Genomic DNA, 20,269 nt, shown 5'->3' on the forward strand with positions numbered 1-20,269 from the left:
AGTGTGGTGTTAGTAGGGTGGTTTTTTTTATGTGTCAGGAGGAGGAGTGAATTAATCAAAGAATGTACAACTTGTAGAAGGTACCAGAATATTGCATGCATTTTTGTACGTGCAAACCCCGGTCATGAACGCAAAGAAGCCCCTGTGTACAAGAGCAAGCAGCCAAACATGCAGGTGAGATGTACTTCTGCACTCATTTAGCATGGGCCTTGGGCGATGGGGCAGGGGAGCTGCTGGGGCTTGATACTGTGGGAAACAGCAGCCCCTGAGCTAGGACTCATTCTGCCTCCACTGAAACAGGGCGTTTATCTGCATTAGCTCCCATCTCAGACTTCAGGCTCCTACACAGATGTTACAAAGAGTGACAATATTAATGTATGCTGCTGAGTGCTTGATGCATTCCTCCTGCGCTGTTGTGCCCTCTGTAATGCACCAGCTGTTTAAAGACTGGGAAAATAATATACCTCGCTCAAAAATGAACTGCACAGATGGAGAGCACTGTCAGCAAAAGTTGTGCTTTAATTCCTGTATACAAAACCATTAATCCCTTAAATGATAGGAGATACAAACCACAAAAAAAAAAACCCAAAGGAAGGATATGTTCCCTGCCTGGGACCAATGATTCTCCAAGGACCCAAAGGACAGCAATCAGCATGTCCCAAGATCTAAGGCACTGCAGTGAGAACTGTCTCTGAGCAGAGGTCACCAGCTAAAGGCCATGGAAAAGAACTCTCCAGATGGCACAGCCCGCTCCTCTCCTCAGGGCGATGCTGTGGGCATGTCATTGGTTTCATGTGCTGCTGGTGTGCTCCACTCTCTGGTACTGTGCGTGCGTGCAGCTCGCTCCTCTTCCACGTCTCTGCTTAAACATGTTTTCTTCCCAGATCCTGCTGGGCAATGGTGAGGGTCAGCTGCAGCGGCTGCTGCTTGCAGGGAGCCAGGAGCCAGGCAGGGGTTTACAGCAGTTACCCATCCCAGCCACCCCCTCCATGTGGTCCTGCCTCTTGGCGTCACAGCCATGTGGCTGCAAAACCCCCCTCTGCTCCAGCGATGCTTGCCCTGCCGCTTCCTCCACAACCAGAATTGCACAAATACCTCTCCATTTTTCCCAGCCTGGCCAGAATTACGGGCTTTGCAGGGAAAATTACTCTGTGTGAGCCAGTAATTTGGCCATGTGTTATGCCAGGAGATGTCTCTGCTTCAGAGGAGAAGTCCAGGATTACTCTGCCTTTGGACTTTGCTACCCTGACCTGCCTGTGCCACGCTCTGGTCCTGCTCTCCTCCCCTCAACCACAAGCCCTGCATTTTAGCCCTTTTCCTCGCAAGTGTCACTAGTGCCCTCCAGCAGCACGGCTCAGTGCAGTGACCTGCTGATGAACCGCACTGCAGCTCTCACACCCAGCCCCATACAAAAGCCCCACCACAAACTTGAGATTTCCTCAGCAGCACTGACCAGACTTGGACACAGCCCTGAGCTTCCCAGTGCCATAGACCTCAGGGACTGCTGGTGGGAAGCACCCAAAGCCATCATTCGCACTGGTACAACAGCACACATACCGTTTCCTGGAGAACTGCTGGTCTATCTCCTCTAAGGACTGTCCTTTCGTTTCCGGAACAAAAAGGTAAATGAATATAACAGCCATCACTCCCATCAGTCCATAGAGAAGAAACATCCAAGAGAAACCAATGGCATCTGCAGAGAGATTCAAGTGCATCAAGGGTCTGTTGGAGGCAGGTGACATCATGGGATACAAAGGAAGCTGGTGGCTTACTGCGAGGTCATTGATCCCTGACTGGGGCATTTTATTTTGAGAAGCCCTCAAAAGGGCAAGAAAGCTACTTATCTGCAAAACCTGGACTGGGAATCAGCAAGGGAGAAGGATGGTCCACACCTGGCTTTGCAAGCAGCACCACAGAGGCAAGGAGAACTCCAGGGCCCAGCAGTGTCTGCTGAGTGCCCCAGCTGAGAGCTCTGCTAGCAAGAAACTTTGTAAAGCTATCAGCATGAAAGCCGCAAATTCCATGTTTTCCTGATACTGCAGTATTACAGTGCAGCCCAGTGGGCGATGGATGATTTTCATGAAATGGGTGGTGGATGGGCTCAGACCGGTGTTGCTGGTGCCTGTTTTTTCTGCTCTCAGAGGCAGCAGGTCTCCAGGGTTCAAAATGCCACTTAATCTCCAAATGTCTTGTGGTGGCCACCTTCCCTAACCAGCTGTGGGAAATAGAGGGATGGGAGATGGTCACTTACCAATAAGGTCCAGGAAGGAGAGGCTGATCAGTAAATTAGCAGCCCAGTTAAAGCTGTTACAGAAGGCAAAGGCTCTTCCTCTTATAGCAGCAGGGTAGATCTCACTGAGGACCAGCCAGGTCACTGCACAGATTAGAGAGACCAGAAAGACAGTTGTAGGGGTTAAGCAATTTATATGGAAAATGGGCAAAGAAGATTTTCAGCAGGGGTTTCACCCAGCACCTGCTGCTGTTGGTATCAAATACTCATCAATCTCAGAGTCAGGTCACAGCAGAACTCTTCAAAACTCCCACGTTTGGTATTTCATTCCTCCATGGAATGCTAATGTACAGGCCCAGGGAGCAAAGGAGAAAGCAGGGGAGTTGGTCATTCCACTCAGAGATGATGGAAAAGGTCTGACATACCTGCTGTCAGGATATGCTCTTTGTAAAAAAATGAGAAAGGGGTAGGATTAGGGAGACAATGTTATGTTCGGGTTAAAATCAGAGCTAAACCAATATATATCTTAAAGTAGTCTCTCCTATCCCAGGGTTATTTTTCTTGAAATAATTTATAGGATCACTGTCAAACCCATGAGGTTTGCTCACCTATGTTTTGTTCTTGAGTTAGATGTTGTTTTCTCCCATCAAGACATTTAAAGCAATAAATGCCAGAAAACAGTAGAGCTCACATGGAAGCAAGAACTAATCTCTGTTCTCATTCAATGAATAAAGTATTGCAGAAAAAAGACCAACTGATACTGAGAAGCTTTGAGAGGTTCCACTACCAGTTCTGCCACTGACTCTATCAGGCAGCAAAAACCCCTTGGTCCCTCTGTCCTCAGCCGTCTATTTTCCTCCTCACCAGGGTGCTAGGAAGATTAGGTAGGGCTTCTGGGATGCTGTGATTTTGCAATGAGCTTCACAGAAAAAAATACATTACGAGGGTGGTGATAGCATGGAAGAGAAAGTTATTCTAGTACCATGCCAGCCCTATAGCTGACAGAGCTGCAGTGCTAGAAAATGATTCGGGGGCAGAAGGGAACATATTTCCAGTTCTCAGACACTGAGCTCCTTGGTAAAGCATATGTATAATGAACATTTCAAGCAGAATGTAAAGGTCAGTCCTAGTTTTACTCTCTGGGTTGGTGCAAGGATATATAAACACCATACTTACTTGGTCCAAATCCAATTGAGAAGGCGCTCACAAAAGCCATCATGCTCAGCAGTGTAATCCAATTTAAGACCATATGTTCTGCCCAGGGAGCACCACGAAAAGGAGGGCCTGTGCTTTCCACTGTCTCTTTTTTGGACTGACCTACCAAGCCCCTTTTCTGAGTGAGGGAAGAATCGGGAACAACCTCTCTGCTTTGAGTACTGGCAAAAACTTTTGTAAGACTCCTCGAGGCAGCAAAACCAAGGCCTGCCTGACTTTTGACGGCACTCGATGCTGGTGGGATGGGTGACACAGCAGGCTGGGAGGCTACGGGCATCAGGGGATGCTGGGTGAGGCTGTGGGATGCATTGGGGTCTGCAGCTGCCTTGCAGTCCCTGGCCATGGCCAGTGGAGCAACACGGCTGGTGAGGCCAATGGTGGTGACAGAAATGGCCATCACCACGCAGCCAGCCATGAGTAGCACTCTCCTGCCAGCCTTGTCTGCAAAGGCCATCGCGACGAGCGTGGCCACCACCTTTATCGCCCCTAGCCCGACAGAGGCCAGGATTGCTGAGGAGTTGCTCTGGAACCCTACTGAGTGGAAGATTTTGGAGGCATAGCCCAGCACATTGGGCTGCCCAGTGAACTGCTGGAAGAGCACCAGTCCCAGGCCCACCAGAGTCCGCCTTCTCATGTTGTCTCTGGTCCTAAAAAGGTCAAGAAATGAGTAGTGTTTCTCCTTATAGGGCTCCCGCTTTGCCACTTCTCTGTCCTCACTGTTCTGCAACTGAATGAGGCCCTTCTGGCAATCTGAATCCCATGAGCTTAATTTAACAGGATTCACTGGGAGAAAGAGGATGCTGAGGAACTGCATGGCTGTCGGGGCAATGGCCAGCCCAAACATGTACCTCCATCCCTCATCCACATCCGCAAAGACGTAGTTCAGTGCATAGGATAGCAGGATGCCTACGGTGATGCCTGCTTCGTAGAGAGACACCAGCAGCCCTCGCTGATGAGCAGCCACCATTTCTGAGACGTAGATGCAGCAGGCCATGGATGAGACAGAGATGGCGAAGCCCACGGTCGCACGCCCGACGACCAGCCCAATAAATGACCTTGCCAGCATGAGAATAAGGCTGCCAACCAACAGGACCAAGCTGCTGACCAGGATTGCTCTCCTCCGTCCATGGCGGTCAATGAGGATCCCCCCAACCAGAGAGGCGAGGAGAGCTCCAATTAGGAGTGCGCTCACGAGAATTTCTTGCTTGAAGCAGCTGAGTTGAAAGTCTACCTGCAACTGCAGCAATGCACCGGAGATAATCCCCAGCTCGTATCCAAATATCAGCCCACCCAGGAGAGAGACCGTTGCAGACAAGAGGAGGATCAGCAGCGCACGACCTGGAAAACAAGCAAGCAACACTAGGTTCAGTTTCCTGGTGCTAGCAGGCAAGCTATCAGCATGCACAAGCTGGAAAAACTCTTCTGGGACACCCAAAGTTTTCCATCTATGAAGCCATGATGCTGAATTTCCCCATAGCTCACTAGGGTCACACGTAGAGGCACTTGCAAATATTCACACAACCTATCAGACCCACACACACATCCACTAACTGCAGGGGCACTCACTTAGGGTGCAGAACTGTGAAAACAGGACCTTGCTAACAAAGTTAAGATTTGTATTTAAGTGGAGGATGGTGATTTGTACTACCTGGAGTTGCACCGGGGAATCCTCCATGGTCTCCCTTGCTTCTAATTACAAAACCTGTTCTGGGCAGGAAAGACAGCTTCTGCTTTCTGGTTCTGAATTGTTCTGCGATATCATTTTCACGTTTCAGTGCATGTGGCACCTCTCACTGCAGGCTCTGCATTCCCACTCCCTACCTTGTCATTAAAAATGCTGCTTGCAAAAGTTTATTTCTCCTAGTTAATCTTGTACTCTTGGCATGACTTTGTGGTGGCGGCCCTGATTTCTTCATCTCTCCTTCTACAGCACAAGCGTCTAGGATCCCTGAGCCAGGCACAACCTTCTCAGGCTGGTCCAGGACTACCGGACAAACTTCATCATCAGCTGAAAAGCTCACTGTTGCCTGCCTCAAATGCAAGAAGCAATTATTTGACCTTGCCCTTCCCATATAGCTGAGCACGCAACTTTCATAAGTATGCAAGTTTACTTAAAATAAGAAAAAACAACAGCAAAAGCAAACCAAACCCAAACCAACCAACCTACCCCAAACAACCCTAAAAAAACAAGGTGCTTGCTGCACACGCTTCTTGTCCTGGGGAGAGGATGAAAGGGTGACCATATGTGACCCATTAGCCATGGTAGGGCAGGGGGGATTGCACAGGGCATGAGAGCCAGTGCTGATGCAGGGACCTTTGGGGAACAGCAGTGACAGTGATCTCCCCGTGAATTACAATTTTGAAGGCACAGGTAAAGTGCATTAGCTTAGAGGTTTGTGCTGGTTTCCAGCATATAATACTATCTGTATTCTCACATTGGCTTTTTTAATTAGAAATACAGTTTAAGTAGACTGTACGTGGAAAGAATCTGGACTCAACCACCAGACCATGGAAAAATTTCCTCACACTGCCCAAGGGCTTTTTTCCCCCTCAAAAACTGTGTTTTATAAGAATTGTCTCTGTTCCGCTTTTAATTACAGCTAGCAAGAAAGGTTATTTCTCACTGATGGCTATATTTATATTTGTATTTATTCTGTAACCCTCTGTTCCATTTGCGTTTCTTATACCATCCCAGCTATATGCCAAGTCCCTCCCACCATGCTCTGTGTGACTACCTGCACTGCTTTTATCACTCCTTGTACACATTATGCAGATAATTAGAAAAAATATTTGCTGAGAAGAAAAGGCTTTGCATAAACTGGGCATGCCATAGTTTCAAGCCCCAAACTCAAGCAGATACAGTCAGCCCTGCTGTAAATACTATGGCAGATTCCCTCAGATTTTGCTGTATTTCTTGGTAACTTAACGAGCAATAATGGTTTATGAACTTTGATTGAAATCCCGCTTTGTATATAGCCTATTCTGATGCAGTCAGAGAACTCTTCAGATGTTCACATGAGAACAGAAAGCCTGGTGGGTCTCAAAAGGAGCTGTGCCAGGCGACTGCCAGCCTACGGCAAACGCTGGTCGGAGGGCTGTGCTCCAGGTCGGAGCAGTAACCAGTGCCACTGACCTGGCCGGGACTGGGCTGACTTTTGACCTGCTGAAGTCCCTCTTTGCCTACACCAGTGCCAACAGGCACCGCTGCCTTTAGCAAAACCGTGGTGCTGCCCCCAAGCCCTGCTCCCGCACCAGCCCTCTCTTCCCAGGAACGCTCCTGGGATGGCCCCAGGGGCTGTGCCACAGGAAATTACTTGTCTCGCTATGTTTGCTATGTTTGCTGCTGGAAGTGCTGAAAAAAACAGAAAGGAAGGGGCTGGGGGGGGGGCGGAGAGACGCAGTCTCAGCCTTTAGGAAAAGCTGAAAACTTTTTGTTTCTTTTTGGAAAACTTTTTTTCCCGGGGCAGGACGCGCCTGTTCCCGTCCCGAGAGGGGCTCGTCGCCTCCCTCCCCTCCGATGCGGAGCCCCGCACCGCCGCCCCCGCATCCCCGGGTCCCCAACCCGTCCTGCCCGGCCGGCACTCACCCATGGCGCGGCGGGCAGAGCCCCCGGCGCTCCGCTGCGGGCGGCGGGCGCGGAGCGGGGCGGAGCGGAGCGGAGCGGGGTCCGGCGGCCGGAGCGGGGCCGCGCAGCGCCACGTCGCTCCCGCCCTGCCTCCCGGCCGGGCAGCCTGGGGCTTGTAGTCGCCCTGCCCGCCCCTCGGGGAGCCGGGGCGGGGGGGTTTGTCCCGGGCGGGACACCCCTCGCCGGGATGTGCTGCTCGGGATACCGGCCGCCCCCGGTGATGCAAAGGGTCGGGGAGAAGGAGCGTAACTCCGGGGGGATGAGGGAGTCCGGCGCACCGTAACCCGGGGCTGTGAGCAGGTCCTCCTGCGCAGGGTGGCTGGGGAGGTTTTACCAGGGATATATTGCTAATTGGTCTGGAAATGAGGATGTGGAAGTACATCCCAGTTTAGCGTGCTGGGATGACAGCTCTGCCCCCAGTCTCTGTCTTAGTTTAGCCGGGAATGCGAATCTCCTCGCTGACTGCGGATCCTCTCTGATGCAGAGCTTCACTCCTCCACACCAGAAAGCCTCTAGAAAGCCCACAAGATATTGACAGTTTATTATAGTCTTTAGGTAGCTCAGTTGCAAAGCCAAGGAAACCTGCTAGGAACGGAATGGCCATTCCAAAATTGAAAAAAAAAAATAAGAGCAGCGTGACTGAGTTTGCATTCGTACCTTTCTCTTCTGTTGGAAGGAAAGGATCAGCCTCTGGAGCTTATCTCCTTCCCCCCAGCACAGTGCTCCATTAGGCAAAGCATTTCAGTATTCAACTTTCCTTACAATTAACATTCTTTTTCTGCTCAGTGGAACAGAAACCTTCCTGCTGGCTACTGCATAAAAGACATTGGGACTTGCACTTGAATGCAAGATTTTTTTCTGCTTCTGAGGCTAAATTCCTGTATCCCAAAGTCCAGTTTGTAAAACAGGGATTTTACAAAACTTGATATGCCTAAAAGTGCTTTCAAAACTCTTTAACATGATGTGAACGTTCTCCCTCGGTGCTGTTCGTGCAAACTGCAGTTGCTGGGTGGGTTGTGCTATGGGGAAGTACGTGTGCGTGTAGTGAAGTACACACGATGTTCAGCAGTTTGCTGTAACCCAGCTGGTGTGGGGACCAGCGCAGGGATGATGTGCTCTCACAGGCTTGGGGGTGGGCTTGCAGAGCCTACCCAGAGCCATGGAACAGGCACTGCTGCTGAAGGATGAATGCAAATGACCATAAACCTGCCTCGCGAGCTGGGATGTGACTGCAGGTAGTATTTCATGTAATCACACAGTTATAACAACACAAACTCCAGCCCAGCACCCCGTGGAGCCTGCGCTGGTACAGCTTTTTGCTACAGTACAGGGTTGTGCTGGGGAAGGTTTGCATCAGTGACTATCGTGCCCGTGGTGCAGGCACACCCCTCTGACACAAAAGTAAACAGGCGAAAGTAAACAGGTTGGGTGAAGAATGAGGAACACGTGATATTTTTTTGAACGAGCTTTTTCAGTCATTCCATGTGTTAACTTAATGCGACATTTAAGAGAAATATGTAAAGAATCGTTATTCTTCTGTGTAGGGGAATACATGTCATGTGTCTGCTCTGGAGACCAGTGGTGCCAACTCTTTTTTTGCCCCAACCCATAGTTTTGGGATGCTTGAGATGGGCAATACTGGATCACGCATATCCTTTAGGCCTTAGTCTCTTGGATATCTGACCTGCAACGTGGGCAGCAGTTGATCAAAGGCTTTGGTTTTGTTTCTTCTCAAAGTCATAGTGAATATTAAAAGTGTTTCAAATCATCTACCTGATTTATAGATTAAATAAATGCTTTCCCATTCATATGCTCTAATTTAAATGTAAATTTGGTATTTAAAAATACGTCTTCTAAAACCTTGTATCTGATACAAACTGATAGCTGCACAGGGATCACACACGTGGTGAAGAATGGTTTCAAACACAAACACCAGCCAACAGAAACCAACGGTGTTCGTGGAAGGAGCTTCTCAACAGGATTTGTAATTCCTGTTAAAGGAGTTTAAAAGCTCTGAAATCACCACTAGCTCTCATGACGCTCAGAGGGAGAAATGACTGCAATTTTCTCTCTTCCCCAAGACCCTGCGTATGAGGCCGTTCACGGTGGGCAGCAGGCACCACAGCTCTGTGTCTGGGCACATGTTGCACGTTCTGGGAACACTGGTGGGATGCTGGGCATGCGGCGTGATCTCTGGCCCCTGCAGCTTCTCCCTGGAGCTCAAGCCTATACATTTTGGGTGTGTTGTGTTACGAACTGGAGGAGATGTCACCCACTTGTGATTCCCCACCACGCCAGGCAGAGAGCCAGAGGGGACCTGCAGTCCTCAGCAGCTGCTGGGCAAACCCACTCTTAGCTACGTGATCTGCAATTGGCCTGAGCAATTCCTCCCTTCTCAAAGGGTTCCAGTGTGAGAAGTAAGAAATCATATTTTTCTCCATGGTCACTTAGCGTTTGTTTATCTGTCACCTCCCCATTTTCTGGAGGCTGCCTGTTCTCTGGCAGGGCAATAAACATTATTATCACAGACAGGAAGGAGGCGAGGTCCTGGGGAGTAGAGGCAGAGCTTTATGGTATGTTTACAAAAGGCAGCCAAAAATATGACATCAGTATGTATGGAAATGCAGCCATGGCATTGACGCCGTGCATGGCTGGGGGTTGTAGTCCTCTGAAAGAAACACAAAAACCTGCGATGATGTACAGCAGGGGTAATTCTTCCTTTGTGTTTTCTTTTTTTTTCCTTTGCAGGAAAAAAGTCTTCCTTTGCCGTTTTTAAAGTTCATCTTTCTTATCATGCCATTTGTCCTTAATGGGTATTCTGGGCCTGCTGAAGTCAGTAGCTTTGGTCCTTAAGCTCCGCATGAGAAGGTCTGGAAGTGTTGGATCCACCAGGACCGGCTCATGCCTCGTGCCTGCTGGCACGTTCCTAGCCTTGCTCCCTCCTGTGATGCTTTCCTCCCCCTCTTCTCCAGACTGTGTGTCTTGGCAGTGCCGTTTCTCCATCTGATCCTTATCTCGCTCTTGGCTGCTGGGCTTGCAGGGTGCGAAGGCGCGTTCCTGCTTTGGCCGAACAGCACACCTCCGGAGCTGAGCCGCAGGAATGTGCTTCCTCAAGAGCTCAGCGTTTGAAACGGCAGCTTTGGCGTTTGGTACCACAGCCTGGCCGGGATTACTGAAAAGATTACTCGCTACCTCAGATCTGGAGCAGCTAAAAGAGGCTTTAAAAATCACAAATGAAAATAAAAATATAAGAGGAGAGAGAAGTCCATCCTGGAAAAAAGGAAGAGGCGGTGTTCAGCAATGCTTATCACACACTCAAGCACATTTTCTCTTATTACAATTGACTTTTAGGAAGGGATTCAGGGGACCAAACTGACCAAGCTCAATTCAGTTATTGATGAAAATTATAATCCATGAGCAGGCACCAGTGTTACAGCTGGCTGGGATGAAGCCAACTTGCCAGGCACCTGCATTTATTGCATGTTCATTTACAGCCCAGAGAGCGTTCTCGTTACGATGCCAGGCTGCACATGTTTTCTTTAACGTTACCCTAACGCTGGTGGCGTTCGCTGGCAATGCCGGTCAGTACTGGTGGTTGCCCCATGGGTCCTGTTTCCTGCACTTTGTAGGGATGTGGGATGATGTAGGGATGTGTAGGGATGTGGCAGCCTGCAGCAACCCAGGGTACCCTGTGCCCCTGTGACCCTCTGTAGGGTGGCTGGTCCCTACAGCCCATCCTGCCTGTAGCATCCTCTTGCTGGGAGAATCAGCCAAGATCCATAACTCTGAGCTGCGATGGGACTTAGTGCTGAGAAATCACACACAGGTTGAGGACACAACCTCAGAGCCAACAAGTGCCTCAGCTGGGTGCGAGGAGCCACCTGATGTAGTCCAAATTCAGCCCTTTTCCAGTCTGTCCAGCACTGAGGATCACAACCTCCATCATCAAATAAGCCAGGGGGTGAGGGCAGAGGTGCCCGATGCCGAGGGATCAGCAGGACGTCAGGGAGGAGCCCATGGTTCTGCCTTGGTTTCCATTAGCTTGGTTTGCTGCGCAGCAATTTTTAACTCAATTACATTGTTTGTAAAAGGAGAGTTTATAAATGCTTGTCACCAGGAGAACAAAGTTACATAATTAAACAATTTACCAGAGAGTCTGTGGCTTCAGTGAGATTCTCTGGGGTGATTCAATATTCCAATAAAAATACTGGGTGATACCATAAATATTGTAAATGGCTCTAGATGGTTTCCAAGGGCTGTGTCAACTGTTTATTGCATTCAAAGAGAAAAGAATAAGTGAAATCACAGGGAAGATAAAATTTAAATAAATAAAATCATGGGGAAAAAAAGGCAAAAAATATTTTCTTTTGTGTTTCGAAAGCTCTGGAGGATTTTTTTGGCCAGCATGAGAGGAAATTGTCATATTTACCAGAATAATGAACCCAGGGCATCTGTGTGCACTTGCTCGTAGGTTATATATGTATGTCTGCGGGGGCTGTGCATGGATGCTTAGATAAAATCTGCCCACAACATGGAGAAAATCTCTTTTTTTATTAAAAAATGTCTGTGGCATTTGCAAATTCCATCCATGGAGCTCTGGAACGCATCTCTTTCCCTGGCCAAGCTGCTGGGCTCTGCGGCCCTGCTGTGGCAAGGGCAGCCCAAGGAGAATGCCACAAGTGGGCAGAGTCGTGGAATAGATTACCCGTATCATTGGAAACTGGGGAAGGTTGCTTAAAAGTTGATGCTGAAGCAAGAAAAATATTTGCCAGGCGCGATCCCACCATGCAATGACAAGTAAGCTGTATGGAATGTGTTAATAAAATATAAACGTTCTGAAAAGGAAACAAATGTTGCGGATGAGAAAACAAGGACAAAATGGACTTGTGACACCTCCAAAGGCAACACTTGAAAACATATTTACAGGGGCTGGGCTGAGCCCCTTGTATCTTCTGAGGAACATAAACTGCGGAACGTGCAGCTCACCCCGTGGAGCAGTGGGTTTCAGTGTGCCATGAAAACCTGCGTGCTGCTCCCAAGATAACAAGGTTTGTCCATCTTTTACTAATGTGGAGATGTGGGGCTTGGCTGCTTGAGGAATTGGGGACACCCAAGTCACCGCGTGAGCAGCCCATACCAACACCAGGGGCAGAAGCTTTGGTGCTGCCCAGCACAGGGACCTGGGTGACACCATGCCCCATTGCAGGCTGGCCATCCCCTGCAGCCAAACCCCTTCTCCTCCGCAGCCACCGGTGGGTGGCTACAGTGGATCTGCACGGGCTCCGGTGAAGGTTTATGGCACACCAAGTGCCAAGAGCCAGTGGTGGAGCTCTGCTGGTGATACCCTAGTGGTGGAGCATCCTGGTGGTGATGCCTCAGTGGTGGAGCATCCTGGTGGTGATGTCCTGGTAATGGAGCCCTGCTGGTGTCCTGGTGTTGGAGCATCCTGGTGGTGATGCCCTAGGGTTGGTGTCCCAGGCATGATGCCCTGGCAAGCAGCACCAAGGTGGTGCTGGGAGCACTGTGGGGTGACCACAGGACCCCACTTGACAGCTTGGAAAGAAGCCCATCCAGTGCCTCGCTTGCAGGCCTGGATGGCAGCTGCAGGTCTCACTTTTGCGCTGGCAGAAACACATGAAACTGCCCCAGCTGAGGCTGGGGAAGGGTCAGGCACAGGTTCCACCATCCCACTCAGTTCCCCCCAGCACAGCAGAGGGTAGAAGGACTTACGCGGGGGAAGCACAAAGAGGGGTTTTGGCAGGAGCAGCCCCGGGTACAGCAAGGACGGGACAACGGGGCGCGCAAAAGCAAAGGCATCACGGAGCACTATAGCGAGGGCGCCGGGCAGCGGTACATGCGGGGGACGGGGGCGGAGCCGAGGGGAGTTCGTGGGTTTCCGGCGAAGGCTAACGGAGATTGCCGAAGCGGCGGCGGCTCGCGCATGCGCTCTGCGGCGGCGGGCTCCTGTAATGGCGGCGGCCAAGGCGGAGGCGAGCGGCCTGCGCTCTAGCATGGCCGGGGCCGAGCCCGGGGCTGGCGCCGGGCCCACGGGGCCTGCCATGGACGAGGCGGGGCTCGCGAGCCCTGTGATAGACGAGGCTGGGGCCGCGGGGCCTGCCATGGACGAGCCTGGGGCCGAGGGGGGGGGCGCGGGCCCTGTGGTGGCCGAGGCGCCGCCGCCTCCGCCGCTGCCGGGGCTGCAGCTGGTGCGGCAGGGCGCCGAGGCCTGCGTTTACCGGGGTATCTTCCTCGGGCGGGCCACAGTCGCCAAGCTGCGCATCCCGAAGCGATACCGCCACCCGGCTCTAGAGGAGCGGCTGAGCCGGCGGCGCATGGCGCAGGAGGCGCGGTCGCTGCTGCGGTGCCGGCGGGCAGGTGGGCCCGGGGGCGGCGGGGCCGGGCCGGGGCGGCGTAAGGCGAGGCTACCCTGACAGGACAGGCACCCCTCCGTGCCACCGACTCTGCACATCCCTCAGAGTGGATGACAGACACTTGGCGGCCTTCCACTTCATCCTCAGGGATGCCGGTGGTTTCTTCTCATCCCGGGGCGACCTGCTCTGCTTTTTCAGGGTCTCACTCTAAAATGCAGACTGTCCTCGGCCAGAAAGGCCCTGTGCTTGTTTTTCCGGGGAGTCTTGCCCCAGGAAGGGCTGATCCTGTTACCAAGCTCGAGCTCCAACAGGATTTAAGGCTGGAGGCTAGTGCAGTGTGGGTTGGAACCCAGGGGTTGGAGGGGGGCATTTCTCCATGTGGGTTATCAGTGGCCGGTGGTGATCTCAATTGGCGTTTCTGGCTAAGGCTTGCATTGGTTGTGTTTTGTTCTTAAAGTTAGAAAATCCTTTCAATTAACTGCTAGCATTTCATTTGTTCTTGTTTGTTTTTAAATAGGGATTTCAGCTCCAGTGGTCTACTTTGTGGATTATGTCACCAACTCCATATACCTTGAAGATATTGTAGACTCAATTACTGTTCAAGATCATATTAATTCTATACAGCAGAGCGGAAGTGATACCGGTAGCCTGCTTACCTTAGCGGAGAAGATGGGTGAGCTGTTAGCGAGAATGCATGATGAAGATCTTGTACACGGGGATCTTACAACTTCCAACATACTTCTGCGACCACCCACGGAGAAGCTGGACTTGGTGCTCATAGACTTTGGACTCAGTTTTGTTTCAGGTCTTCCGGAGGATAAAGGAGTTGATTTGTATGTTCTGGAAAAAGCCTTCCTCAGTACTCACCCAGATACTGAAGCTATGTTTAAAACTCTGCTGAAGTCCTACGCAGCTGCATCTAAAAAATCCGGTCCTGTGATCAAAAGGCTGGATGAAGTACGACTCAGGGGAAGGAAGAGATCCATGGTTGGGTAGAAGAGAGCGGGCTTAGGAATGGAGAAATATTGCTACTTAGTTCCTGCAAGTGTGGTTATTTATACTTCTAGTTGGTTTTATCTCACAGATCGCTATTTTCATAATTGTCTACAAATAAATAAGTTTGAGTTTAAGTGTCATAAAGTAACCAAAGTAATTGTGAGATGGGAGCACAAATAAGAGAGAAACAACTAAAGGTCACCTCTTCTGTAGATGTTAAATGTTTCTTCTAAAAAGTAGTTTACAGTGTCATTCCCCTCACCGTTTTCTTTGTGTGGTTAGAATCATAGCGAGTAATCTTTCCCAGCCTGTGGACCATGGATTTGTGGGAGGTATGAGGAGCCTGGGGATACAAGAGCATCTATGAAAGGTAATTAAGAAAAACAAGCGTGTTATTTTTTTCAGAAGACTTTACAACAAAGTGTTTAAAACCATTATAAATGGCTCTGTACATCCTAAGAATTTTTAGGATGCTGAAAATTTTTAGTAATGCTGAAATACCAGTGCTCGATATGAGATGAGTTCATTTTCTTCCCGTAGGAATTTTGGCTTTTTTAACTTTCGGTCGATAGTCTTTCCTTAAGCAAATATAAAAACCGTTGATCAAGAACAGGGTTCTGCTGGGAAACTTTTAAGCAAGAAGTTGGCTGTAAATTTTTTTGGGGCTTTTTATAAAGAGGGACTACTTGTATTGTGATTGCCTGCCTAGGTAGGCAGTAATACTGGGGGTTTTTGGTAACGTTTTCTCTATATTACTTGATTTCTGGATTACTGTATGTAATAATGTCAGTGTAAGGTCGACCAAAGGAAAAACTTAGAAACCCCATGGTAGGTGGGTTGGAAGATAATCAGTCCTCTGTGTTATACGCAGGATACAAAGCGAGTTGTGTGCTGGGTGAGTGTGTGAGCACTTCAGATAATGGTCTAAAAGAAACGGTGAACTTCTCCCTTTGCTGTTGGGCAGCCTCTGTCAGTGGGGGAAGGTCCTCGGACAATCCTCTTCCATTACACCGTCACTGGTGCTCTGAGGTCTGAAAATGCTTCTGCAGGAATGCTGTTCTGCTCGGCAGTGTCCCTTCCATCTGGTCACAGCCATGGACGTGTCCCTTCCATCTGGAGGTGAAAAGCAGCGTGGGGTTCTGGTGGGCACAACCCTGCCCAGCTGGGGAAATGGGGGTGGGGGGCTTCTTCCTCCCTGCTTAAAGCAAAGCAGCCCGAGCAAACCCCTGCTTGGGGACGCGCTAGGAGGGGAGGGGGCCAGCGGTAGCCCTCTGGCTGGGGGCCGGGGCCCAGCTGGGAGCTCGGGGGGGGGGAGAGGAGCGGGGCCGTGGTTTGGGAGGCTTGGGGAGGGGAGTGCAGGCAGGCGGCAGCGGGAAGCACAAGGCGCTGCAGCGGCCAGCAGCTCACTCCGTGCGGTGGCGCCGCTGCAGCGCTGCAGTTTCAAAAGGAAGAAACGGTTGTCGGTTCGCGGCCGCGCAAGTGTCCTAGCGCGGCGGGCTGTCTGTGCCCAGCGCGCATTCACCTCTTGCCAGAGGAGCCGCCTGGGCGAGTGCCCGGCCCCGGCGTGGGGCCCCGGGTTCCACCGCCCAGCTACAGCTTTGGGCCTCTGCGAAGGTGTACTTTATGTTTTTATTGCTTGGCTTCTTGCTGGGGGCAAGAAGAAGGAGCCATGTTTCCATGCAGTGGGGTTTTAGGAGCTGCCGCCGCTAGAGTCCGCTGCTGCTGCTGCCGCAACAGCCCAAGCAACGTGTGGTGATTTTAAACGGTGCTCCCCAGGTGGCTCTGGGTGGCCCGTGGGCTGTGGGAGCAGTGCCTTGTGGTGTGATGGGAGCAGGTGGATGTGGGCTAACGGGTCCCCTAACGAGGCCTGATCCGAGCCCCGAATCCCGGACCCGCTGAGGGGAGGCAGCACGCCTGAACCTCCCTGCCCGCTGTCCCCCACCTGTACAAACACCCCTTTGGCTCTTTGCTGGTGATGCCAGGGCTGGGTTATGTTTGTAAAGCCCTTTGAAGAAGTCTGTTTCTAACTATCAGTATGTTTATTAAAAAGCAGCTCTCCCTGCGGGACCGCAGAGTAGAAACAAAGTGGATCAACTGCAAGTTTTTGTGGCCGGCGCGGTGCTCTGAGGTAAACTGGTAATGAAAACTGAGATTACTGGGAATGAAAAGCAAAATGTTTTGCTTTTTCACTGCATGATAAAACTCCTCCTCGTTACATAAGTGTTACTTCTTGCACATCTGTGTGATGGCTTGTTGATATTTCCTCTTGATACGCGTGTACGGGTTACTGTAGTGAATGCTGAGCTGTTGCTGTTTGAGGCTGGAAAAATCACAGCAGGCGCAGGTCCCGCGAAGACGATGCTCTGGACCTGCAAAGCATCTGCCCTGCATCTTCTTGCAGCCTCAGCTGTACGGCTGGTTGTGCCCGTGGGAGCAGCTCCTTGGGTGAAAAGCACTGATTCCCTGGCTGGGTCACAAGGCAGGTGGAATTTCCAGTCCTGGCTGGACTGAGGACAGCTTCGCTTTGGTGCTGTGTTAGCTTTCAGTGCGTCTGCATGGTCATAAGTAACACCTGAATTATTGTTACTGATATAATTTGCCATTGCATTATTTATGCTCAGGCTTTATGTCTCGCCTTAGTGTCTGGTGACACTCCAGCATGCATGCATTCTTGTAAGAAAAACAGGAATCCCATTTTCTTTTTTTTTTTTTTTTTTTACATGAATAGTTTATCCACTGCAAATACAGTTTCAAGGCACAAATATTCTTTCAGAGTTTGGTCTGATTTTTTACGAAGTCCTAAAAATATTTCACACCCAAGTTTAGCTCAATTGAATTTAAAAGGAGAACCAATAAATTAGAACCTGCTCTTTTAAGTGAAATTGAAAAAAAAAAAAAGTCTTTGAAAAGAGGTAAATTGTCTTATTGGCTAGAAGCCCAAATGTCTTTTTAACTCAGAGCAACTCTGTCTTGTTTTTTATTTCCACTGCTGGCCAAAGCAGCCCAGTGCTCAGTCCCACCCTCCTCAGAGTGTGAGTCTGCACCCTGAGCACAGTCACAGCTCTGGGTGACACCAGGAGAAGCGGTGATGTCCTGCCCTGACTGACCCTGAGGGGCTGTTCTCTCTGGCCCCAAAGGCTGTGTTGGCTTTCACCACCCCCCCTAAACCCTCCTGGTGGGCTCTGAGGGTGCTGGGGATGTGCAGGGTGATGGCTGATGTTGCACCCAGCCACTGGGGGTCTCTCTGCCACCGTCGCCAGCAGCAAAATAATCTTTATACTTGGGAAAAAATGTTCTTTCAACAGAAAATACTTAGAACTGTGTGCTGTTGGTCACTCTGGCTCTTTAAACTGCTTGAATCTTCCTGCTTTTAAGAATGAATTGTCTCAGGGGACCAACTCCAGCACTGCCAGGAACGGCTTCATTTTCAGGAGCTTCCCAGCACCTGCCCCATCTTGCAACGCACCTGGGTATCACCTGAAGTGCCACAAACACAAGGAGTGTGCAAATAAGCTCTGGAAATAAGAATTAAAGGAAACAGAGGAGTGTTGTCAGCAGAATTTGTAGCAGTAGGATTTCAGAGGAAATCAGTGATTTCTCTCGTGGAAGCAGGGAGCCAGCTTGCGAGCTCGGGGTCACCAGCCTGACTTCAGCTTGCAGTAGTAACAACTTCTGCTTTGCCCACTGAGGCCTTAAGTGCAGAACTGAACTAAGGGGATTTTTGGAGGTAGATGTGAGTTGTAGACCTATAGGAGCGCTAAGAGGGAAAACAGACATGGAAGAAAACACGAGTATGGCAAAAAACAGGAATGAAAATGCAGTTGCATAATCTGAGTATACTGTTACCATGACTTTTGGACAGTGGCTGATCTGTGCCGGCAGTTACTGTGTGTATATGTAAAAACTGTGCATACAAGCTATACGGTGTAGCTTTTTCCAGTGAACTTTTTTTAGTCTGGGCCTTGATGTCTGCAGGAAATTGATATTTTCCAGTTTTGCAAGATGCAAAACACCGATAACCTTTTGCAACTCTCCTCTCCCATCAGTGCTGATAGGAAACTAAGTTAGTGCAATAAAAGCATAAAAGCTCATTTGTAACCCAGAGTTCACTATGTGAGGGTCACTACAGATAAATAAATCCTCTCCCCAGCCCGAGCACAAGCTGGGTCCCACAGCGGTCCCTTTGGGCTCTATGCAGCACCTCTTTCTTTTCCTCTAAGCTAAACTTACTCTGTGAGTAATGGAGAAGAGGTCTGACCCCAGCGATGGCCGTGGAGCACAGGGAGGGGTGCAGTGAGGTTGCTGCTGCTGGCACTGGAAATGGGGCTGGTAGAGATGGAGCTTACAAGGAAACTAATTAATTAAACCTTAATTGTCAGCTGAAGTCCTGGAAGGCCGAGGGAACCAGCATGCAGCCCCCGCATAATGCTCTGGGCTGGGAGCGCTGAGGGCTGAGCCCAGCATCCTCCCTGCTGAGCCCAGAGGGGCCGGGTGGGACCGGAGAGGGGCTGCCCGGGCAGGGACGTGACTCGTGTCTCGGAGGTGGAATGTGTTCCTGTTCCCCTAGCCCTCTGCACTGGCAGAAGTCTGTATCTTCCTAAGAGAAAGAACAGATTGTGGCATGGATGGCTTATTATTCTTTTGAAGCTTTTTTTAACTTACAAGGTTGATTTTGAGAGAAAAAAGCTTTGTAGAGCTCCTTTGGTCTAGCATGTGGCACGCACTCATATACGTGCTCCCAGTCTCTGGCTGATGAGTCTACTGGGTAAGCTGGACCTGTTTTAAGCAGTTGCGTTGTTTTGATGGCCTGAATTTTGCTTTCAGGTCCTCAGCCATCCACTCTCCCATCCTCTCCATCATGCTCCACTACCCAAGTGATAAAGCAGCTTATGCTATCGTAGTCTACCACGGTGGCATCAAAGTGGCACGGGAGTCCCCTACTCACTTTTTTGATCATGATAACTTTTTATTCATGTTGTTTAGCAGTTAAAGAAAAGCAGGACATAAATCCCCATAGCTTTCTCTCAGTCAGCTCTGTGCTTTCTTCTGGGCCCTAAAAGAAGGTGCACTTGCCAGCAGGGCTGGGCAGCCATGGGGCCAGGAGCCAGGCGGATGCCGGATCCTCACTTTGCCAGCGGACCCCGGCAGTGCCCGGCAAAAGCTTTTGTGTCTGTTCCGCTACTTGAAAAGAGTTGCGGTGGTGATGCCATCACACTTTAGCCCCTGCCTGGGATCGGTGTGGGGATTAACTGATTTGTTACTATTTGTGCAAAATTAAATATATATGCTGTTAAGGAGAGGGAGGGGAACAGAGGAGGTGGGTCCGGACCCAGAGCAGAGTCTGCTCAGGGGTACAGTCCTGTCTCTAACATTGATTCTATCACCACACTCTTCCTCTCCAATTTCTTGTTCCCTCTGACCATGATTCATGGCTTTTATAAGCTGGGGAGAGCTTTCTTCAGTGGGGTCTGCTTTTTTATCCAATGCATTTGATTTCAATTTCTTTGATGCCCTTGGAGTGACCTGCCTGGAGGTAGTAATTCTCCAGAGAGCTGATTAATAGTGAAAAGGGAAGAGTTTCTCTGCTGAGCATGGTTTTTTTACATCTTTCATATCTGTGGGTTCAACTCACCCAGGTTTTGAATATGTTTTAAAGCACTCAAAGGATGCTGGTGAAGTACTAAGTCAGGGGGTTATTTTGCTTTCCCTCTTTTCTCCTCACTTTCTCTTCTTAGCTTCATTTAGCCTCCAATTGCAAGAATCCAGGCAATGCAAAAAGCAGAGAGAAAATCCAGCTCCCTTGACTTTGATCTCTTGCTCAACTTGGTAGTG

The 20,269-nt window shown here is 50.1% G+C and overlaps 2 protein-coding genes across 3 annotated transcripts; one reads left to right on the forward strand and one right to left on the reverse strand.

Annotated features, from left to right (window-relative positions):
- Nucleotides 1-500: 500 nt before the first annotated feature.
- Nucleotides 501-5,120, reverse strand: SLC2A10 (solute carrier family 2 member 10). Its single transcript, XM_074157594.1, has 5 exons — nt 5,012-5,120; nt 3,407-4,783; nt 2,252-2,374; nt 1,558-1,693; nt 501-887 (listed from the first exon to the last, which is right to left on the reverse strand). The coding sequence occupies exons 1-5, from the start codon at nt 5,118-5,120 to the stop codon at nt 791-793; spliced, it is 1,842 nt and encodes a 613-aa protein (XP_074013695.1). The 3' UTR covers nt 501-790.
- Nucleotides 5,121-12,976: 7,856 nt separating this feature from the next.
- TP53RK (TP53 regulating kinase) lies at nt 12,977-14,576 on the forward strand. Of its 2 annotated transcripts, XM_074157583.1 has the most exons (3): nt 13,040-13,084; nt 13,139-13,445; nt 13,959-14,437. In XM_074157583.1, exons 1-3 carry the CDS (start codon nt 13,040-13,042, stop codon nt 14,435-14,437), a joined length of 831 nt encoding a protein of 276 aa, XP_074013684.1. The 2 variants fall into 2 exon arrangements, with proteins under 2 accessions (XP_074013685.1, XP_074013684.1); XM_074157584.1 differs by having other exon boundaries at nt 12,977-13,445; nt 13,959-14,576.
- Nucleotides 14,577-20,269: the final 5,693 nt, after the last annotated feature.

Source organism: Numenius arquata, chromosome 12 (assembly GCF_964106895.1).
Source record: "Numenius arquata chromosome 12, bNumArq3.hap1.1, whole genome shotgun sequence".
NCBI lineage: Eukaryota > Metazoa > Chordata > Aves > Charadriiformes > Scolopacidae > Numenius > Numenius arquata.